Raw genomic sequence first — 23,309 nt, forward strand, 5'->3', positions numbered from 1 at the left:
TTGCAGAGCCAAGCAGTTCATGAATTACTTCTGTTGATGGGGATTCTCCCCCGTACCTCCTAGTCATGGATTTGTTCAGGTATGTTGCTTGGCTTTAGGACTTAACTGGATATGTTTCCTAGCTCTCAGGCTAAGGGGGTAGAGCATGTGTTCATAAAATTGTGAATTTCTGCAATTCCTAGACTGCAGGTTGGGACTGAACACCTAGAATCTGGAAGGGACGTAACAGAAATTATATTGCAATGATAGAAGTAGATCAAATTGGAGGGGGGGGGGGGAGTTGTGCTATATGTTAAAGAAGGAATTAAATTAAACAAAATAAACATTCTGCATGATATAGATAGCAGTGTGGAAACAATAGAAATTCCTTATGTGAAGTGAAGGAATAGTACCGTTCCTCCAGACAGATGAAGAAATGTTTACAGAGATTAGGAAAGCTCGCAAATTGGGACACAGTATAATAATGGGTGATTTCAACTATCAAAATTTATAGCAGAGAGTACCATAAATCACTGAATAATTAACCACTACAAACTCTATATATTCACTGGAACCCCTCTCCCAAGCCCATCCAGCAGGGACAAAGCCAAAACCCAAACAAAAAGAAAAGAAAAAAAAACTGTTAATCTTCATGGGTTAAAAAATCTCCACTTTGTCACATATCAAGCAATTAAAAAAAACAAAACAAAACAAAAAAACCACCCTCCAATGTTCTACTTAAAAGTCCCAGGATATCAGCCTTCAAGAAGAGAATCAGTTCCACTCTTAATATTCATACACAGTTTCATTCATCACAATGTTCAGTTTCCAATTCATATATGCCAATCCATTTTCAAATCACAGTTACCAGATGCCCAAGAAAAAGATCTGGGTGTCATTGTAGACAATATGCTGAAACCTTTCGCTCATGTAAGCAAACAAGATGCTAGGAATTATTAGAAAAGGGATGATAAATAAGAGTAAGAATGTTATAATGCCTCTGTATTGCTCTATGGTGTGACCTCATCTTGAGTATTACGTTCAATTCTGGTCGCAGTATCCCAAAAAAGATATAGTGGAATTAGAAAGGTTCATTGAAGAGCGATCAAGATGATAAAAGGGATGGAACTCCTCTTGTATGAGGAAAGTCTGAAGAGGTTAGGGCTCTTCAGCTTGGATTAGAGACAGCTTAGGGGAGATATGATTGAAGTCTACAAAATCCTGAGTGGTGCAGAACTGGTAGAAATGAATCGATTTTTTACTCCAGAGGTGTCCAAAGTCCCCTCCTCGAGGGCAGAATCCAGTCGGGTTTTTGGGATTTCCCCAATGAATAGGCATTGAAAGCAGTACATGCACATAGATCTCATGCATATTCATTGGGGGAAATCCCGAAAACCCGACTGGATTCGGCCCTCGAGGAGGGACTTTGGACACCCCTGTTTTACTCCATCAAAAATGACAAATACTAGGGGACACTTGATAAAGTTACAGGGAAATACTTTTAAAACCAATAGAAGGAAATATTTTTTCCACTCAGAGAATAGTTAAGCTCCGGAATGTGTTGCCAGAGGATGTGGTAAGAAAGGCTAACGTAGTTGGTTTTAAAAAAAGGTTTGGACAAGTTCCTGGAGGAGAAGTCCATAATCTGCTATTGAGATGGACACAGGGGAAGCTACTGATTGCCCTGAATCAGTAACATAGAATGTTGCTACTATTTAGATTCTTATCAGGTACTGGTGACATGGATTGGCTACTGTAAAATGGGCTAGATGGACCATTGGTCTGATCCAGCATGGCTATTCTTATGTTCTTATATATAGAATCTGGAGGATATTTGAGGGGCAATTTTCAAAAGCATGCATTTTTCTCTACTTCCCCCCTTACACCAACTTCCAGCAATCTCAATTCTTCACTTTGGACTCTTTCCCATGTTATATCATCATTGTCTAGTATGAGCAAAAATATGTTGCCTAGGAGGAGATGACCAAAACAGAGTACTTTTCAAGCATTATACATAGTCAGCCCTTGTTTTTCCAACATACTGTATTTTAACCCTCCCATTCATACGCTGAAGGAAACTGATGTGGCCAAGAGAATCCACAGCAACATAAAAACTACTCTATACAAGTCACAGCAGTTTGTATCTCCACAGTGACCCAAAACATTTTTCTGCTTCTCCCATCCCAGGAAGTAGGAAACCTGACAAACAAGAACCGTAAATGAAAATGATAAAAGATGTCTCAATTGACAAACTGCCTCAACTATTTTTGTTTGATGAATCTTTTTTTTTATTCTGACCTTGTTTGTCGTACTCTGGCTCTTTATCTTCTTTATTAGAAAGTAGATGGGCTGCAGCACTGCTGTCTGAACATACAAGTGGCCGAGGCCCTTTCACATGCTCGGCTGCTTTGCTGCTGCTGGCAGTTTCATTGACAGGGGCTGATTTATCAGAGTATAGCAAGTTTTGAACAGAAGACTTAGACCAGGAACCAGAATTTGTTTTATGATGTGGTTTCACATCCACTTCTACAGAAGGTGTCCAATCCCCAATTTTGATGCTAGACTGTGACACATGGCCAAAGGGAGTCCAACGAGGTTTTAAAGTCTCTGCATCAGAAATCAGTTCTCCAATTTTAATATGGGACTGTGAAACATGCCCATGAATGTTGCAGCGAGGTCTAGATGATTCAACTTCAGATACATTTTCGCCAATTTTGATATTTGAATCAGATGCATGCCCGTGGATGTTCCATCTAGGTCTTGAAGGCTCCACATCAGACACATTTTCACCAATCTGAATGTGGGACTGTGATGTACTTCTAGGAACATTCCACCTAGGCCTTGAGGGCTCTATGTTGGAAATATATTCCCCAACTTTAATATGTGATGCAGAAACATGCCCATGATGATTCCATCGTGGCCTGTTGGGTTCAACATTTGAGGAGTATTCTCCAAGTTTGATGTGTGAATCTGATGAGTGTCCATATTGGCTTGTTTGTGGCTGTTGATGTTCTGCCTCTGGAACAAATGTGCCGATTTTAATACTTGAATCAGAGGCATGACCGTGAATATTCCACCGAGGTCTTGCAGACTGTACCTCAAAAACACTTTCTCCAACTCTTATGTGTCCTTGAGTTGCTTGTGAAAAGACAGATGGCCTAAGAACAGTTTTAAAGTCATACTCCTCTTGTTGATGTGATTGTGTATCTGTGCCTTGTATAACAGGTTGACTCTTGCTTGTTTCTGTAGCCCGAGAAAGGTCAGAGTCGATATCCTTCAGTGCCTTTTCTACTGTAGAATTCTGCATGTTGGTTACAATATGTGCTTCATCTTGTTTTAACTTGGGCAGGAAATCCTCAATATTCACATCAAGCAGGCAAAGAGTAGACTGAGGTGACTGGTGAGTGCTATCTGATGGACTTCTATCTGTATCACACTGTTCTGAATTCAAAGGGGAGTAGGAACTTTCTGATGTCACCAATTTCAGTAAATCATCAGTATGAGGCACACTTTCCAGTATAAATTCAGTATCTGCTCTACAAACACTCTCATCTGCAGATGAAGTTTCATGAGGTTGTGCCTTAAAAAAAAACACAAGAAAAAAAAACCCTCAACATACTACATTCAAAACAATGTATTTTTTAAAAAATAAACATTTTGGTAATTCTTTATGCTGAATTTTTTTTTCAGATGAACCCCTGTGTTGCCCCATCTCTCTGATCCATAACATTTTCAGGATTACCCATAAAGCTTGAAAAGGCAGGATAAGAGCACAATAACCCTACATAAAAGGAGCAACAAGGTTGGACCAAATCTGGGGCAGCTGAAATAACAGTACAACAAACTCTCAGTTATCCGGCACCCATGGAGATTGGTAGATGCCAGATAACTCTAGTTTCTGGTTGCTTGAGAGTTACTTTTGAGAGTTACTGTAAAAATAGTTTTGTATCCCTTCCCACCTCATTATATCATCCCCCACCTCCACTTGAAGGTCCAGCATCTGTTCTTCCCTTCTTTCTGGTCACTTTTTCTCCCCCTCTTTTCTCCCTACTTACAGGGCCAGTATTCATCCATCTCCCCTCTCCTTCACCCTGCAGGACCAGTATCCATGTCCCTTCTTCCTCCCCCCACTTTTGGTCCACCACCCCCCAAGTCTGTCCTCCCTCCCTCAGCTGCAAGTCTGGCTCCCCTTACTTACTTGGAGCTCTCCCATAGCATCAGCAGCAGCCACAAATCTCCCTCCTTCCAGCCCCCAAAGTAGCAGCAGCCAGTCCTGGCAAACCCTTCCCTCTCCTACCCAAAGCAGTATTGGCAGCTGGTGAGCAGAGACAGCACCATAAACAGGCTGCTTCTGACCAGCCCCAGCAGGGCCTTTCCTCTGCTGTGTCGAAAGTGATGTGGCAGAGGAAAGGCCCTGCCAAGGCTTGCCTGTTTACATTGCTGCCTCTATTCACTGGCTGCTGCTACTGCTTCTGATAAGTGAGGGAGGGAGGTAGGAGAGGAGGTTGTCAAAAACGGCTCTGCTGCTTCAAAGGCAAGAAGGAGAAAGTGTATAGGGTTTTCTGGGCTCAAATGTCTGTGTTTACATCTGAAGCTACTTGGGCTGAGAACATTTCAGCAACCCCTGGTAATATAGGCTAGAATGTACTTTTTTATTTTTTTACATCATTGGGTGGTGGGAGGGGTCAGTGACCACTGGGAGGAGTAAGGGTCATCTGGTCAGTTTGGGCACCTTTTTAGCATTTAGATGCTGTTAAAACAGGTCTAGCTTCAAATGTCTTAAAAAAAAAAAATTAAAAAAAGCCCAGGACCTTTTGTTAAAAGTTTGAATTATTCAATTATTCAACCAAGAATCTAAGGAGCATAAATTATTAACTGCCAGTACGAAAAGGAAATATCACTACACTACATTCTCATACAGACTCCTAAAGTCTGAAGGAGAAATTAGGTCCTTACCTGCTATTTTTCTTTCTTTTAGTCACTCCAGACCGGCACAGAAACAGATGATTTATGCTCCTCTGCCAGCAGGTGGAGCTTAGACATTGACTTTTGGCCACAGTACAAGTAGGCTGTGCAGTCCCTCTTTTACACTCAGAAGCAGAAAATCACTAGGCTGAAAACAATAACATCCCAACTCCACACGTACATGGAAAAGACAAAGATAAACACTGTTGGATATGGATTAGAACAGGAAAGTTCCAGAAATGTTCCACAGTTTGTCAGCTAAACCAGCCAAACCAAATGCCACTGCTCTTTAAACTCCCCAAAAACCACCACCACCAACAAAAAACCAGCAGAAAAACCCATACTTCTTCACAAAACACACTGAATAGAATGACAGGGTGGGATCTATGCCAGTCTGGAGGGACTAAAAGAAAGAAAATTAGCAGGTAAAGACCTAATTTCTCCTTCTTTAGCGACCCTCCAGACCGGCACAGAAATGGATGTGATATACCAAAGCAGTACCCATAATGGGTGGGACCCCCTAAGGGCTGCCACAAGCACACGCTCACTTAACACCGCGTCCTGACGCACCTGACCGTCCTCATGGTAATGTTGAGCAAAGAATGGAGAGAAGACCAAACCACAGCTTTACATATATCCACCGGAGGCACAAGAGAAGACTCAGTCCAAGAAGCTGCTTAACACCGAGTGGAATGAGCCATTAGAAATTCAGGAACAGGCTTTTTTTGGAGAAGATATGCCAAAGCGATAGCCTCCTTGATCCAGCGCGCAATGGTAACCTTGGAAGCACCATCCCCATTACGAGGCCTGCTAAGCGGACAAAAAGATGATCCAACTAGTGGAACTCCTGGATCCGCTGAACATAAGAGCGAAGGACCCTCTGGACATCCAACTTGCGCAACTGCCTCTATTCCAAAGATCCCCATGACTAACCAAAACCGGGAGGATCACAGCCTAGTTGACATGAAATAGTGAAACCAGTGTCGGCAGAAAGGAAGGAACTAGCTGAAGCACGACCCACTCCCTAGAGAACTCCAGGAAGAGAAGCCTACACGAAAAAGCCTGCAGTTCTTAAGCATGTCTCACGGAAGTAATGGCCACAAAAAACCCCCCCAAAAAACACACCTTAAGAGTCATGTCCTTCAACTTACAGGTGCCAAGAGGCTCGAACGGAAGACGAACGAACCCAAAGAGAACTAAATGGAGATCTCAGGAAGGAACTGATGGCTGCATTAGAGGCCATAGTAATTTCACAGCTCTCAAGAAACAAATCACATCCGAAGAGGCCAAAGGCTTACTAAGCAAAAGACCGCGAAAGGAAGACAAAGTGGCAATCTGCACTCAAAGGGAAGACCAGGCAAGTCCTCACTCCAGGCCCTCCTGCAAAAACTCCAGACCAAAAAGGGACCCAGATCGAACATTGGAATGGGACCCTGAGACAGAAGATCAGGTAAGAGGGATAGCAGGAGAGGATCTGCCACTAGCAGGTGAACCAGATCCATATAACACGAGTGATGGGCTAATCTGGTGCCACCAGGATCACGAGGCCCACATGCCAGGCAATCCAAAAAAGAACTCTGCCCATCAGAGGCCAGGGAGGAAAGACATACAGCATGCCAGCCAAGCTTACACTAAAGCATCCAGCCCCTCGGCATAGGACTCTCTGCGCTGACTGCAGAAACTCAGTGCTTTGGCATTGACCCTCGTGATCAGGAGATCCATGATTGGACGACTGCAGGCCTGAACAATTAACTCAAAGTATTCCAGCCTGAAACGCCACTCGCCGAGATCCAGCGCAGAAGGACTTAGAAAATTTGCCTGGACAATGTCCACACCGGCAATGTGGGAAGCCAAGATGTCCTGAAGATGAGCCTCCGCCCATTCCATGAGTGGAGAGGTCTTCAGTACCACCAGAGGACTCCAAGTGCCCCCCTGATGATTGGCATAGGCCACCACTGTGGCCGAAGGGAGACTGTAGGAGCTGTGCCTAGTCCTGAGCACATGGCAGAACAGTGAGCGGAGAGTGTGCTAGCAGGAAGAAGCAGAGAGAGGAGCAGAGAAGGCGGTGCTAGCAGGGGAAGAGGCGAGAGCTAACTCCGCCCACCCCTGACGTCACCAGCCAAACTCCCCCATAAAAGGGGACGAGCGCCTTTGCGAAGAGCCTTAAGAAGAGCCAAACTACACAAGACAAGGGCAACAAGCGGACCTCTCAAACACATTATCCCTTCACCCTAATCGTACAGGCTCTCATACTAACTCACAGATAGCAACCCTCTCAGACATCTCAAACTCTCAGACACCCTTATCTTTCAAGCATTAGATACCCCAATCTTCCAACTCTTAGACACCCTAATCTTTCAAAATCTCACACCTGCTCACAGACAGATTTTTCTAATTTTCCTAATTCTCTACCTTACTGACAGGCAGACCTCAATTACAACTCAGCAATGGCAGGGAGGACAAGAAGCGCGAAGTCTACAATCAAGACCAGTATTCGCTATGGGGATCCAGGAAGCGACCACGGACTGCGTGCAGAAGGAGGAGGACCCAGGACGGTGGACAGAGGTTTCTGTGCAGACCGAGACCATCCCCCAGCACTACACTACAGTCTCTACACAGACAGAGGAGGCCGCGAAGCTGGATGCAGATCTCATGCAGGAACTAAGGAGCCTCAGGGAGGAGGTGATATGCCTGAGAAGCATCCGAGAGGACAAGGCCTACATCGACGGAGTCATCCAGGAGCTGTCCCAAATTACCGAGCAGGCCCATGACAAGTCCATCCTCGAGACGCCCAAATCATCAGCTTTGAAACCAACAATTGGGATACAGGAAATGGCTAGCGGCACTGACTCCTGGCAGCTGGTGACCTCCTCCACGGGCAAACATAGGAGACCCCCCCCCCTTTTTCAATCTCTTCATCTTCTCCTTCTTCTTACAAACAGGGCAGCTATACCTCAACCCCTTAACTCACCCTGCGGAACAGATTCCAGATTCTTCAGGAAGGAACTGCCGATGAGGAACAGGAGCAGGAACAGGAGCAGGCCTAACTGACCGGCTCCTCCCAAAGAAGCGCAGAATAATAGTCATCGGGGATTCCATGCTGAGGGGCACCGAGGGACCAATTTGCAGACCGGATATGCAATCTAGGGAGGTCAGCTGTCTGCCTGGAGCCAGGATACGAGATGTCACCGCCAGTCTGGATAGACTACTCACGCCCCGAGACCACTTTCCTATGCTTCTTGTCCACATAGGAACCAACGACACTGCCAGGAACACACCGGAGACCATCACCAGAAACTTTGGAGCACTGGGTGAGGCTGAAGTGGACAGGAGCGCAGGTGGTTTTCTCATCGATCCTCCCAGTTAGAAGCAAGGGAAGAGCCAGAGATGAACGTATCTTGAGGACGAATGAGTGGCTACAGGGATGGTGCTGGGATATGAACTTCGGATTCCTAAACCATGAGGAAGCGCTACAAGGACTTCAGGGACCAGACGGACTCCATCTGACCAGTAGGGGTAAGAACGTCTTCGGACACCGACTAGCCCACCTGCTTCACAGAGCCTTAAACTAGGTAAGTCGGGGGAGGGTACCCATTCACATATTAGTGCAGAAAGGAATTATCCTGATGAGGTGAGTCGAAACTCCGCTTCCATGTCCAAGGTAAGTACCCACATTGCAAACAGTTCTTTAGGAGTCACACCGACTCGGGTAGGATACGCCTCACAGGGACTTAGCAAACACAAGATATGGAGGGCCATGTATGTCAATGCACACAGTTTAGGTAACAAAATTCTAGAATTGGAGGCTGAAATAAGGAATGCCGACCTAGATGTGGTGGTAATATCTGAAACTTGGTTCACGGACTCACATGGGTGGGATATGGCTATACCGGGCTACAATCTACTTCGTCAGGACAGAGAGGGCAGGTTAGGAGGGGGGGTTGCTCTATATATTAAAGAGGACATCAAAACCACCAGGATCACAGATGTCAAGTACACCGGGGAGTCCCTCTGGGTAAACCTGGCAAGAGGCAGAGAAAAAAGGCCTGTATCTAGGTGTGGTATACAGACCCCCAAGACAACTGGAAGACATGGACGCAGAATTAATTGAAGACATAGAGAATATCACTCTACGAGGAGAAGCTGTACTGCTAGGGGACTTCAATATGCCTGATGCAGACTGGAACTAATTTTCAGCGACAACCAGCGGTAGCAGGAGGCTCTTAACCTCCATAAAGGGAGCACATCTCAAACAAATGGTAACGGAGCCCACTAGGGCCCAGGCGATCCTCGACCTGGCACACACCAACGGGAAAAGCTTCTCAAAGGTCTCAGTAGGAGATACGCTAGCCTCCAGCGACCACAACATAGTATGGTTCAACCTTAGGAAAGGCTTCCCTAGATCAAACACGAAAACAAAGGTACTCAATTTCCGGGGCACAGACTTCGCATGCATGGGAGATTTCGTTCATCGGATGCTGCAGGACCAAGCAGAGACCGATGATGTAGAAGCTAAGTGGTTAACACTGAAATCAACCATACATGAAGCAACTAGCCGCTTCATAAAATCAGTAAATAAACGACAAAGAAACAATAAACCCCAATGGTTCACCGCGGAGATCTCGCACCTCATTAAGGAGAAGAAAAAAGTGTTTCTCTCCTACAAGCGTACGGAGAAAAGAGAGGGAAAGGTAGAATATAGGACCAGGTCTACAGCAGTCAAAATGACAGTTAGGGAGGCAAAACTTTGAGTGGAAGAAATTCTGGTAAAAAACATTAAAAAGGGGGACAAATCCTTCTTCAGGTATATTAGTGACAGAAAAAGGAACACAGGCGGGATAGTACGCCTTAGAAGACCGGACGGAAGTTACGTGGAAGCAGATTCCGATAAAGCCGAACTACTGAATGAATACTTCTGCTCAGTCTTCACCTGTGAGGCACCGGGACACGGTCCGCAGTTGAAGGCAACACAAAGCACAGAAGACCCGTTTCAGAATTTTGAGTTCCCACCAGGTGACGTTTACAGTGAACTGGCAAGACTCAAGGTGAACAAAGCCATGGGACCAGACAATTTGCACCCAAGAGTGCTCAGAGAATTGAGCAATGTCCTGGCGAAACCGTTGGCTGAGCTATTCAATCTCTCCCTAAGTAAGGGGAAGGTTCCCCTGGACTGGAAATTAGCTAATGTCGTTCCTCTGCATAAAAAGGGTTGCAGGGCAGAGGCTGCGAATTATAGACCGGTGAGTCTCACATCAATAGTGTGCAAACTCATGGAAACACTAATTAAAAGCAAATTGGACACGATCTTGAATGAAGGGAATCTTCGGGATCCCAGTCAGCATGGATTCACCAGGGGTAGGTCCTGCCAATCCAAACTCATCAGCTTCTTTGACTGGGTAACAAGAAAGTTGGACTTGGGAGAGTCTTTGGACGTCGTGTACCTGGACTTCAGTAAAGCTTTTGAGTGTCCCACACCGCAGGCTGCTAAGCAAGATGGAATTGATAGGGTTAGGAGAGACACTAACTGCATGGGTCAATGATTGGCTGAGTGGCAGACTTCAGAGAGTGGTGGTTAATGGTACCCTCTCTAAAACATCGGAGGTGACCAGTGGAGTGCCGCAGGGCTCGGTCCTGGGTCCACTCCTTTTCAACATATTCATAGGGGATCTGACTCAAGGGCTTCAAGGTAAAATAACACTATTCGCCGATGATGCCAAACTATGTAAAATAGTAAGTGAATGCAGTTTACAGAATTATATGGCACAGGACCTGCTTACATTGGAAAGTTGGTCCTCAACCTGGCAGCTAGGCTTCAATGCTAAGAAATGTAAGGTCATGCACCTCGGAAGCGTAAATCCATGCAGGACGTACTTCTTGAACGGAGAAATTTTAACTAGGACTTCAGCAGAACGAGATTTAGGAGTAATCATCAGTGCAGACATGAAAACTGCCAATCAAGTGGAGAAGGCTTCATCTAAGGCAAGACAGATATTGGGTTGTATCAATAGAAATTTCATCAGCTGAAAGCCTGAAGTCATAATGCTGTTGTACAAGGCCATGGTGAGACCTCATCTGGAGTACTGTGTGCAATTCTGGAGGCCACATTACAGTAAAGATGTGCGCAGAATTGAATCGGTTCAGCGGACAGCCACTAGGATGATCTCGGGGCTCAAGGGTCTCTCATATGAAGAGAGACTGAACAAATTGCAGCTCTACACTCTCGAGGAACATAGGGAGAGGGGAGACATGATTGAAACATTTAAGTACCTCACGGGACGCGTCGAAGTGGAAGATGATATTTTCTTTCTCAAGGGACCCTCAGCCACAAGAGGGCACCCGCTCAAACTCAGGGGCGTAAAATTTCATGGCGACACCAGAAAGTATTTCTTCACAGAGAGAGTGGTTGATCATTGGAACAAGCTTCCAGTGCAGGTGATCGAGGCTGACAGCATGCCAGACTTTAAGAATAAATGGGATACCCATGTGGGATCCCTACGAGGGTCAAGATAAGAAAATTGGGTCATTAGGGCATAGACAGGGGGTGGATAAGCAGAGTGGGCAGACTTGATGGGCTGTAGCCCTTTTCTGCTGTCATCTTCTATGTTTCTATGTCTGAGAGAATTCGAACAGACTTGCCCTCTTAACTTTTAAAACTATACAAACTAACGCCCCAGCATTCATAGACAGACTTTTGATTCCATATGATCCCCCGAGAGCCCTTAGATCAACTTCTCAACACACCCTTAATGTTCCCTCTTTGAGGATAATTGGTACTCGTCGTACCTTTATATTTTCAGTGACCGCCCCAATGATCTGGAATTCTCTTCCTATATACTTAAGATCTGAACAAAACCTGCAGAAGTTTAAAAGCAGTTTAAAATGTTTTCTTTTTAAAGACGCCTTTAACTGAATATTCGATATAAGCCCAGCAACTTTTAACTTTCCCCCTCCCCACTGTGTTTCCCTTTTATGTACCTTTTCTTTATAAAAATTGTAGTTCTACCCCCCTTCCTATTGTTTCTTAATGACTTAAGAAGTCATGTACGTCAAGTTTGTTAAAATTGTTTGTCTTCCTGTAACCTCATAAATTTTTAAATTTTATTGTACAACGCTTTGTACCTTAGGATAAGTGTTTAATCAAATATTCAAATAAACTTGAAACTTCAGCAAGGACGGGAATTGCACCGTTAGCTGAATGGCTCTGGTCTCCAGAGAATTGAGCTCCTCAATCGAAGAGACTGTCATCCATGAGAAGCACTAGCCACAAGCGTGTAAGAGAGAACCCGACACACCAGCACCCGAGGCCAGGTCCCCATCTAAGCGGCTGGGATATTTTGCACACACCAGCAGCATCTACCTATCAGCATCCACAATCAACACACTTTTCAGGCTTTTTTTTAGAAGCGCTTATAAAGAAAACGCCAAAAACCCATGCACAACAACGCCGTATAACAGCAGCCTCAGGCTTTTGTTAAACTCCTTTTTTTTCTTGTGTCTCTTATTTTTCAAACTTCACACAAGTCACCAACTGTCTCAAGTTACAGCACAGGGCTCTCTAAACTGTAGTCAGTGCCGGTATTGGTGGCAAGGTGTTCAGTTGAGGCTCCTCTAAAGTCAGAAAACAACCTGGGGAGTGGGGGTGGGACTCGACCCTTCCGAGTGTGACACATCCGAGGTTGGCAGGACCCCTGAAAGGGTCCCCGAAGCTCAGGCCTGACAGCAAAAGGGACAAGAAAGATTCAACCAGATCCAACAGGCCTTAACAAACCTCAGCACAGACTGCAAACAAACCACTGCACCTGCTGGAGACTGAGAAAAGTCAGAGTGTAAGAGGGACTGCACAGCCTACATGTACTGTAGCCATAAGTCAGTGTCTCAGTCTCCACCTGCTGGCAGAGAAGCATAAACCATCCGTTTCTGTGCTGGTCTTGAGAGACACTAAAAATAGATATTTTTAATTCAATAAATTAATTTAAAGTGTGTAAAGTGCCCAGTACCCTAACCACCTGCATTTGAGTCGCAAAAGTGAACAGCTAGGAACCATCATCACACTATTATTGTCCCTAACCTTCCATTGTGCCTTAAAATCACACACATACATATATTTGTTGCTTGATAAGATCAGAAAGGTTCCCAAATGTGACTCGGCATTATAATGTCGGATTAGTATCATAATAAATAAGCTCACCATAATGCACCGGATGTCACTTTAAAGGGTATTCACTAGCCTGCTGAGCAACATTTGGGGGGCCTTCCTGGTCTTATCAAGCAACAGATAAGTGCCTTTATATAATTCACATATATGCATAAATACATATATGAACGTATATATATTTGATGTGGATGGAAGCAAAGCTTGTGATTTTAAGGCAAAATGGAAGGTCGGAGACAATAATAGTGTGACGATGGTCCCTAGCTGTTCACTCTTGCGACTCAAATGCAGGTAGTGAGGGTACTGAGCACTTTACACACTTATTTTTAATTCAATAAATTAATTTAGGGCTCCTTTTACTAAGGTGCGCTATGTGTTTTAGCTAACATTATAAGTCTATGGACACGTTAGCGTGCGCTAATATTTAGCGCGTGCTAAAACAGCTAATGCGCCTTTGTAAAATAGGGGGTTAATCTTTCAGATATTAGGAGTCCGTATGACAATGTAGTGTAGAGGTTTGATTATCCATGATGAGCGTCTAAGCCTTCTTAAGATTTGGATGCACGGGAGACAAAACACCCAGAAAGATATCTAGAATGTCTGTTTTGAAAATGCCCACTTGGACATTTTGACTAGTAAGATGTCCAAGAGCTGGTTTATGCTGTCTTTTGGACATCTATCTTTTTTGAAAATGAGCTTGTAAGTGTAAAATTGAGCAAGCAAGATGGTAGAATTAGGGGGTATGTGTATACATTTCTTGTAATTGCCTTGAAAAATCTCTACTATCTGCAATACATGGAACATTACTAGTCAGTTTCAATAAGACTATTCTGTATTTATTCTCTCCAGCACAAGGTAATTTCTGTCAGGAAATCAGAACCAACAACAGAGGAATCTGCATATCAGCAACTGTTTCTGGAGGCTGAGAATCATTGTTGACTTCCAGTTGTCTAAATCCAAATCTAAAGATTAAAATCAAGTTTCACATAAAGAAACAAATTAAGCAGTCTCCAAGCTCTCGTAACAGTAATGGGTCAGTAATGGAAAGTTCATAACATGAGAAGGTGAAAAGTTCACATGGTGACAGCAAGGAGAAAATAAACCAACCTGAGAACTTACACTGTCTACAACAGCAACACTTGTCATTATGCCTTGTTTTTCGGAACGTGGAAGAACATCCAGCTTTGCTCTGTAATCCTTCTTTGGAAATTGTTCAAGCAAAGCCTAAAAAAAACAAACAAACAACAAAAACAAAAGTAAAAATTCCCTTTATCGTGTTACTATGTAAAATTTTTCAAACAAAATTTCTGTTGCTGTTTAAAAGGAAAAAATACTAAGGGCTCCTTTTACGAAGGCGGGTTAGCAGTTTAACGCGCATAATAGCGTGCGCTAAACTGCAGGCCACGCTAGCCGCTACTGTCTCCTCTTGAGCAGGCGGTAGTTTTCTGGCTAGCACGGGGATTAGCACGTGATTAAAAGTCACGTGGCTTCGTAAAAGGAGCCCTAAGGGACTGGCTTGTGGCTTAGGAGATGTGGATTTGAGCCTTGAAGCTGGAGGGGCTCAAGTCACACTGTGAAGGTGGAAAAGGAATTAAGGAAGGTGTCCACCATTTTTGTACAGACAAAAGAGAGGCATCAATGATAAATCTCAGTAGGGAGATGCTTTCCAGGACTTAACCAGTGAAGAATCCAATGTTGCCTGGCATACTACCTGTTGAGCGAATAAACAATTTGGGGGGGGGGGGGGGGAGGTGCCAGGGATAAAAATACCTGAATGTGTTTTTCATCTGCCATCAGGAAGTTGATTCGTGCCGTTTCCAGTTTATGCCGCTGTATTTTCCACAAAGCTTTCTGTTCCTTGCGAGCTGCCTCTTCTGATAATTTACTATAATGTTCAATCATTTCTTGCCTAAGAAGAATATATTAAGTTATTGTAGGTATACTAGTTTTATGCCAGTGACTAGAATGACATTTTGAATCTAAGCTGCTTCTCAACTACCATGTTATAGTAACAGTATATAGCGGCTGATAAAGACCCACATGGTGCATCTAGTCTGCCCAATAAGGCAATCAGAGCTGCACCTACCGCTCCAAGCAGGTTAAAAATGATCAAGATAAATTGTAAAAGGATATAAATTTTTTTAAAAAATAATCACATACTTGTTCTTGATCTGTTCCAGCTATATTCAGGTCACAGACTGTAGATGTCTGCCTGGCACTGGTCCTACTTCACAATCACTGGAGCTGCTGTCAAAGTCCATTCCTGCCTAGCCATAAATCAGCCTCTGCTCTCTAACTGCCACTAATGTAATTCTATTCAAATTCTTTTATTACAAAGTACCCATGTATATATCTTAATATTTTTATATACAGTATATTTTAAAATTTTCTAACCCTTTAATATTTTATACATATTGAACATAAGAGTTGCCATACAGAGAAAGACTGAAGGTCAGTCAAGCTCAGTATACTGTTTTCAACAGTGGACAACTCGGGTCACAAGTACCTGGCAAGATACCAAAGCGCAAAACAGATTTTATGAATAAGCAGTGGATTTCCCCAAGTTCATCTTAATAATGGCTTATGGACTTTTAAGAAGTTATTCAAATCTTTTTTAAATCCTACTAAACTAACTGCTTTCACCACATTCTCCGACAACAAATTCCAGAGCTTAATCATACATTGAGAGAAGAAATATTTTCTCCAGTTTGTTTAAATGTACTACTTTGTAGATTTATTGCATATCCCCTAGTTCTAGTATTTTTGGAAAGAGCAAACAAGCAATTCACACCTACCAGCTCCACTCAGGCCCAGATTCTCAAAACTTTAACCCCATCGTTAAACTGTTTTCCAATGGTTTAGCCTGCACGCATTTTAGCGGTGGATTATTAAAACAGATTATTTCTATCTTTAGTGAGATTTCTAGCAGTCTCCAATAATGACATGCAAATGGGCTCTTCAACATTGAAATGAGCCTTCTGGTGGATTCTTAAAAATGCTGATCCATTTTCTAAAAGTGGCGTTGGTACAGTGACTGCACTGTTTTAAACCCCAGCATGGCAGTGTCAGAGACTGCTAAAAAGTCTTGTTGTGATGCAGCGGGAGAGATGCTCATTCTCTCCCCTTTCATCACAACACCCATCCCCAGCAATGGCGATGACACCCCTCCCCCTGCAGCAGGAGAGATGTTGATTCTCTCCCGCTGCCAACCAACAACTCCATCCTGCAGTGGTGGCGACGCCCCCCCCTCCACACCGGGAGAGATGCCTATTCTCTCCCGCTGCCAACCAACAACCTCCTCCCTGCAGCAGCAGTGACCCCACTTTGCAGCGAGAGTGATGCCGATTCTCTCCCACTGCCAAGTAAAACCACCGCCACCCAGCTGCACCCTCCCCCCACTGCTAAGAACCATTAGCTCCAAAAAAGCTTCTGCAGGCTGGCTAACAGGTACCAAAGAGGGATTGGCCTGTCAGCTGCAGACCTCAGTCTGCTTCGCCTTCATGCAGGCAGAGCTGAACCCTCAAAAAGTGGATCTCTGAGCACCGAAAGTTGTCAAAAAATTACAGAAAAGAATGAAAAAAATTAAGAAATATATATATATTTTTTTAACATTTATGATTTTTATATCACACTAATCCTCCATATCCAAAATCTATGACAAAAATCCCTTAAAAATAGATGTATATAAGAGAGTTCTTTAGCAAAAAACCTACATGTATAATACAGTGCACCCCAGTCGTTCGTGGTCCACGATTCGCGGTCCCGGCCATTTGTGGTATTTTCCAACCGCGAATGATTGGGCAGCCGGAGTGCCAGCGAGTGAAGGAAATCTCTCCCGGCACGCTCTAACCACCCCCCCTGCACCAAAGTAGGGACTCAACAATCAGGAGCTGCGTGTCAAAGCAGCTCCTGACTGGTGAGGCCCGACCCCAGCACAGGAAGAGGCGCTCAGAGCACACCGCAAGTGATTTCCCTCACTCGCCGGCGCTCTGGCTGCCATCTCCTGTTTCCCCTGCTAAAAACCGTATCCCTGGAACGGAACCCCCGCGAATATCGGAGGAGTACTGTATTATGTTCAAATATATTTTATTGAGCTCAACAAAATCACCAAATAGGGTAACAGAACAAGTACAGACAAGCTCAACTTTTTAGATTACAGAACCCAGTCCCCACAGATCTCTGCCCTCCGAGCAACCCCGCCCCACCCCCAAATAAACACCCGCCCCTGGGTCCTCCTTCCAAGTACAACATTAGCAATGAAAAAACACAAAAGGAAACAGGCATACCAAGTTCAACATAATGGGACAGAAAACAAAAATTCAACAGTTAAGCAAACGGCTGCAAGCCAAAGGAGTCATGGTAGTCCAAAATGGTTGCCAAGTGCGTTGAAAGATGCAGCCTGAGAGAGAGGAAAAGTCCCTCACATCCCTCCTTTCCCACATCAAGAGAGTAATCATCCGACAGCGCCAAAGGGAGTAATCCGGAGCATCATTCTCAAGCCATTTCAACAAAATGCATTTCAGGGCAACGAGGACAGTCCACTTAAGGAAAGCAGCAGCCCCCCTTGTACGAGGAAAATAATGGGGAACAGCTCCAAATAAGAACAAAGGGGAGCGGTGAATGATAATTTTCCAAATGCGCTCCACAAAAACAAAAATAACATTCCAAAAATCTTGAACATTAGGGCAAGTCCAAAACATGTGTCCCAAGCCCGCTTCTGGAGCCTGGCATTGAAGACAGGCAGCGGTCTCACGAAGTCGTGATAAATAAGCCTCTTAGGAGAAATGTACAAACGGAAGACCAACTTATAGTGTTGCTCCCAAAAGGTGGTATATTTTTGAAAAGCATGCAACCTACGGACAGCCTGCAAAAGCACATCATCAGGAAATTCTATTGCAAGGTCACAAGCCCAAGCATCTCGCAATTTAGAATGATTAAACAAGGGGGACTCATCCTTCAAATGGCGATGATTGAATTTAAGGGGAACAGGAAGTTGGGAACCAACGGTAAAAGCCGTAGACAGCATTTCTTGGCAAGAGGCTTGCAAAGAACGAGAGGGTAAAGAAGAAATGTAATGTTGAATTTGCACACAAGCAAAATAATCAGTGGGTGGGAGATCAAACTCGTCTCGCAGTTGTGCAAAAGACTTAGGTTTACCATCATCATCAACCAATTAAAACACATAATGAATGCCCCTTGTTTCCCACCGAGCAAAACTCTGCCCATCTATCCTGGGTAGGAAGGAGCTATTAAAGCGGATAGGCAGAAAAGGAATTACAGAAGCAGAAAGAGCGTGGTATTTACAGACCCAGCGTCAAACCTTCCGCAAGGGACAGTGGAGCACCTTCATAGAGAGAGGCTCAGGCAAAAGAGAAGGAAGAGAATGAAGATATTCACTAAAGTGAGTAGATCGAAAACAGGAGAGTTCCAAAGAAGTGTTGGTAAATGCTGAAGTACCCCTGAAATGATCATTAATGTGGCGCATGCCACATCCAATAGTCAGATAGCGAAGGTTCAACAAACCCAATCCACCCTTGTACAACAGAGCCACCGCCCATTTGTAAAGCAGGCGAGGCCGTTTCCCTGTCCAAAGAAATCTCTGAACCAGGCGTTCCAGTCGTCGCTCATCTCGAGAAGTCAAATAAAGAGGAAGGACCTGAAAGACGTATATCCAACAGGGGACAATGAGCATGTTATAAAGATGCACCTAAAAGTGAAAAGGGAAGAGTTCCCCATAACTGTAGTTTATTCTGAAGGGCCTGGAACAATGGTTCCACGTTCAAGCGATACAGGCTAGATAAGTCCTGAGGAATAAAGACCCCCAAATATTTCAAAATAGAGTCAGCCCAACGAAGAGGAAAGACACCCCTCCTTGTGGCACATAACTCAGGGGAAAATGGCAAAGCAAAAGACTTATCCAGATTAAGAGACAGACCAGAATAAAAACCAAATTCAGAAATGAGGTCCAATGCCGTTGGTAAAGAATCTTCAGGAAAAAAAAAAATTAAGAAATATACAAAGTAGATCAGAAAGACTCCATCCGACTTGCATGCAGAAGGAAAAACTAAAGGGAGTAGCAGAGCCCTCTGGTGAAGGAGGAAGGTTTCAAAAACTGGAGTGGATTCCTTTTGCACTGCTCAAGAGCATGGGGATATTACCTGTCTGTCCAGAATGACACACCTATTGCACTAGAAATATATAAGAGAGTGTGGCATAATGGTTAGAGCTACAGCCTCAGCACCCTGAGATTGTGGCTTCACACCCTACACTGCACTCTATGATCCTGGGCAAGTTACTTAATCCTCCACTGCCCAGGTTTATTAGATAGATTGTGAGTCCACCACGACAGATAGGGAAAATGCTTGAAATAACTGTATGTAAACAGTTTTGAGTAAAACTACAAAAAGGTGGTATACAAGTCTCAATCCCCTCCCTCCCACAGATAGAGAGATAGAATGCTATAAATAGATGTAGATATTGTTATTTCTACTTTGAAACTGACTGAATTGTACTGTATCATACTGGTTGCTTTGTACTACCAGGTAATATCTGATATGATGAGCAGAAGTAGATTAAGGCAATAGCAATCTAGAACATACCCTAGGATCCAAATGTTTAGAGAGGTCCATTTATATGTACTCAGGAAGTTAGAACTGGCAAGTGTCTGGCTTTTTCATGATTTTATCATGTTTTACATTTATAACTAAAAAGATGACCATCATTTCTGGACATTTGTTTTTAAATTCAATAAGCCTGCCCTCAAAGTTTACAGGGTAATTAACAGCAGAGACTGGATGATAACTCAGCCAATGGAAAGACTGTGGAGGAGGAGCACTGTAAGGCTGCTCTAGTCCCTGAAAAGGGAATGGTAAGCACTCAGCATGTGGTAGGAGATGGGAAAAGAAATACCCCCTCAAAATGAGAAAAGCAGTTCCAACAGCTGTAGCATACAAACACCAAGTCACAGTAACACAGCTTTTTTTTTCTCTCTCCTCTTCTGATCCCAGACACACAGAGAGCCAACACAAACACACACATTTTAACATGTCCATTCACGCACAAAACTTGCATACAAACACACAGGAACTGGCATATATGCATATATATCAAAATGCACACACATACCAGCCCATGAACAAAATAGAGAGATCTATACACAAAAACAAAACAGATATAATACATACAAAACAAACCATAAAAAGCAAAACTATACATATATGCAGACAACACACAGATATAAAAGACACACATGCGCATGCACAAAGGTTGGAAAAATGTCCACGAGTTATGTTCTGTATGCCTTCCCCAGTTGTTAAAATTTAAGTCTCTGCTCTTCTTCCTGGTCAGCACATTTATTTTTTTCAAATGGACCTTGAGGCACAAGAGCCAGAAGGTCTAGTAACCTGTTAACAGCTTGTGCTGCATTTTCCTTGTAGAAGATGGTAAAATAGGGATTTCCCCATTGAGAAGCACTCCCCGGTTATTTCAAAGGTTGGTTGCCTTGGTGTGGAGGTTTGGGAGAGGTGGCTATGGTGTGTGTCAGAAGGGAGTAATGCATTATCTTGAAATCCTACTATGATGCAAAATGATTGGTCATGCAAAACCATGTCCCACAAATACTGGGATGCAACTAAATCCATACTATCTTGAAACCAATGGCGTGGCCAGACTTATCATTTTGGGTGGGCCCAGAGTTAGGATGGGTGGGCCTTCCAAAATTCCTTATTCTCCCTTTGTCCTGCATCTCTCTCCCTCTCCTTCAACCCTGGATCCAGCATTAGCCCCCCCTGCCTACAGCCTGGTGCCCCTCAGTCTACCTAAGCATCATCACTAGCATAGTAGTGATGCATCTTCATTGTCTGTGCCAGCCTCGCAGGTTTTGCTCTGTCTGTGTCCAGGAAACAGGAAGCGATGTCAGCAAGGGCAGGATGAGGCAGAGGGAAGCCTGCAATGCCAAAGTTGGCAGCACTGAAGATGCTGAGGTACATCGGAGAGGGAAACTATGGTTCATAGGAGAGGAATGCTGGATCTAGAGGTGGGAGAGAGCAAGGTGGCTGCCATTTAACTTTTTTGGTGGGCCATTCAGGGTGGGTCTGTGCCCACACATAGTTATGCTACTGCTTCAAACATGGCCTGTGGGATCCAAAAAGTCATAGCACTAGTACACATTAATGGAAATTAAAAAGTCAGGAATAACCAATTAATCAATATAAATCTGAGCCAAGCAAGATTTTGCTAAACATGGCACCTACCTCTCACAGTGACTCATTTCCCCAGTTAAAAAAAAAGAAAGTAATACAAATAAGCTGCCATACAACTACAAAACTTTCAGTTGAGGAGAATAAAAGCAGATTTTGTTGCTTGTTGCAGCTTGGGTAAACTTCACAGTATACCTTGCCTGTCTTTCTAACTCCTCTTCTAAGGCTTTCAGTCGCTTTTCCCGTTCACGTAGTTCCTTAGCATAGCTGAAATCATCATCAATTTCTTCTTGTTTTGCTGCAAGCCGACGCTAATTGAAAAGAAAGTAGGAGACTCAACAAAGCAAGAAGAATAAAAAAAAACTTTTTTTCAAACTATTTTTATGCTTAAGCTGCTCTAATCATTATCATATAGTACGTAGCAAGAAACTGGTCCTTTTAGAAGGGGCTGTTTACCTGTGATGTAGTAGAAATTAAGTGAGAGGCTTACCTCTTGATCTTTTTCAAACTGCTCTTTCAGTTTCTGGAACTGCTCTCGCTTCTTTGCTTCAAAGGCCATTTTCTCAGACATTTTTTGGTCTGTATTTAGTTGAGAAGAAATGATTTGACTTTTAACAAATCAAAAATCTACACATTTCCTTAGAACAAACAATATGAGATCCCACCTTTAAAGGTTTCCAGCGCTTTGGTCACTGCTTCTTGGGATTGAATGTTTAATTCATGCTTGGCAATTTCCATTCGCAAGTTCTATGGCAAGAAGAATTTGTAGATTAATGATACATTTCTTTTTTATGTTTTCTTTTTTATTTTATTCAAAGGTACAAAGATACAAAAGTGTAATCAGAATTAAGCAGGCCATATTCCTCCTGCAAAACATCCCATGATAGTATCACTTGATCACTTCAAAATTGGCCTAAGGTGCATAACGAGGCTTTCACCCAGTACAAAAGTACTTGCCAAGAGCTGTCAGTCTGTAGACCCGGAGTATATAGCATAGCAGCGAGGCCAAAATATTGGTGTTCAAGAAACAATGTCTGGCGAAGAGAATACCAGGTTTGCAGAAGCGTAAGAGTGGGGTAGCCTCAAATAGCACTGCAAGAACTGTTGTTTAAGCAACCCCAGGACAGCCCACAGGCGTATTGTGGGAAGCAATTGTTCTATTTCCACCCAGAGTTTAGGTACTCTATTTATTCAAGCCATTAAGATTTGCAATTTTGCAGCCCAATAATAGAGTTCAAAATTTGGCACTCCCATTCCTCCTTGGCTTCCCTGTTGCCATAATATCTGACGTTTCACCCTAGGGTTTTTTTTTCCGCCAGATATAGTGAAACATTTTCTTATTCAGTTTGTGAAAAAAGAGAGCATGGCAGGTCTATGAGTAGGGACATAGACAAATAAAGGAGCTTCAGTAATAGCACCATCTTAATGGCTGCTATTCGTCCTAGCCAGGATTGTGAGAGAGGGTTAGGGCCCCAATCCTCCAATGATGAAAAAAAGTTACTGTACATAAGAACATACTAATAGCCTAACTGGGTCAGACCATGGTCCGTCAAGCCCAGTAGCCCGTTCTCACGGTGGCCAAACCAGGTCACTAGTACCTGGCCAAAACCCAAAGAGTAGCAACATTTCATGTTATAGATCCAGGGCAAGCAGTGGTAGTGTTGTGCCAATGAGTTAAGGGACATATCCATGTTATTACTTATGAGGTCTAGCTGGGCTGTGGTCTTCTTCCAAAATATCTGTTAGAATCTTGTTGCACTTTGTTACATGTGTTGCCTCTGGTTTTTTGCATAGATGCCTTGGGCAGCTTAGGTAGTAGTTTGAGAGGGGATAGTTTGACCATATTAATGGTTCCCATTTGATATGTTCTATTAGGGGAAAGTTTAATCCTTTTGATGAATTGGAGATGAAATCTAGGCTGTGACCATCTGTGTGTGTATTGGAACAGGAGATGGACTATGGATGTCTAATTGTTTGAGCAACTCATTGAAGATATGGATTTGGGGGTCGTGACT

At 43.6% G+C, this 23,309-nt stretch overlaps 1 protein-coding gene across 4 annotated transcripts in view; it reads right to left on the bottom strand.

Moving 5' to 3' along the window:
* The window catches only part of TUBGCP6 (tubulin gamma complex associated protein 6), a 103,259-nt gene that overhangs the window by 52,611 nt on the left and 27,339 nt on the right, over positions 1-23,309 (bottom strand). For 3 of the 4 annotated variants that reach the window (XM_033959181.1, XM_033959180.1, XM_033959182.1), the window contains exons 12-17: positions 21,960-22,041; positions 21,785-21,873; positions 21,490-21,605; positions 14,867-15,005; positions 14,204-14,320; positions 2,278-3,559 (exon numbers count right to left, since the gene is read on the bottom strand). In XM_033959181.1, coding sequence (XP_033815072.1) covers positions 2,278-3,559; positions 14,204-14,320; positions 14,867-15,005; positions 21,490-21,605; positions 21,785-21,873; positions 21,960-22,041 — 1,825 coding nt within the window. The remainder of the gene's footprint in view (positions 1-2,277; positions 3,560-14,203; positions 14,321-14,866; positions 15,006-21,489; positions 21,606-21,784; positions 21,874-21,959; positions 22,042-23,309) is intronic. The other variant, XM_033959184.1, reaches the window with a different exon arrangement.

The sequence above is a fragment of the Geotrypetes seraphini genome, chromosome 9 (assembly GCF_902459505.1).
Source record: "Geotrypetes seraphini chromosome 9, aGeoSer1.1, whole genome shotgun sequence".
Taxonomy (NCBI): domain Eukaryota; kingdom Metazoa; phylum Chordata; class Amphibia; order Gymnophiona; family Dermophiidae; genus Geotrypetes; species Geotrypetes seraphini.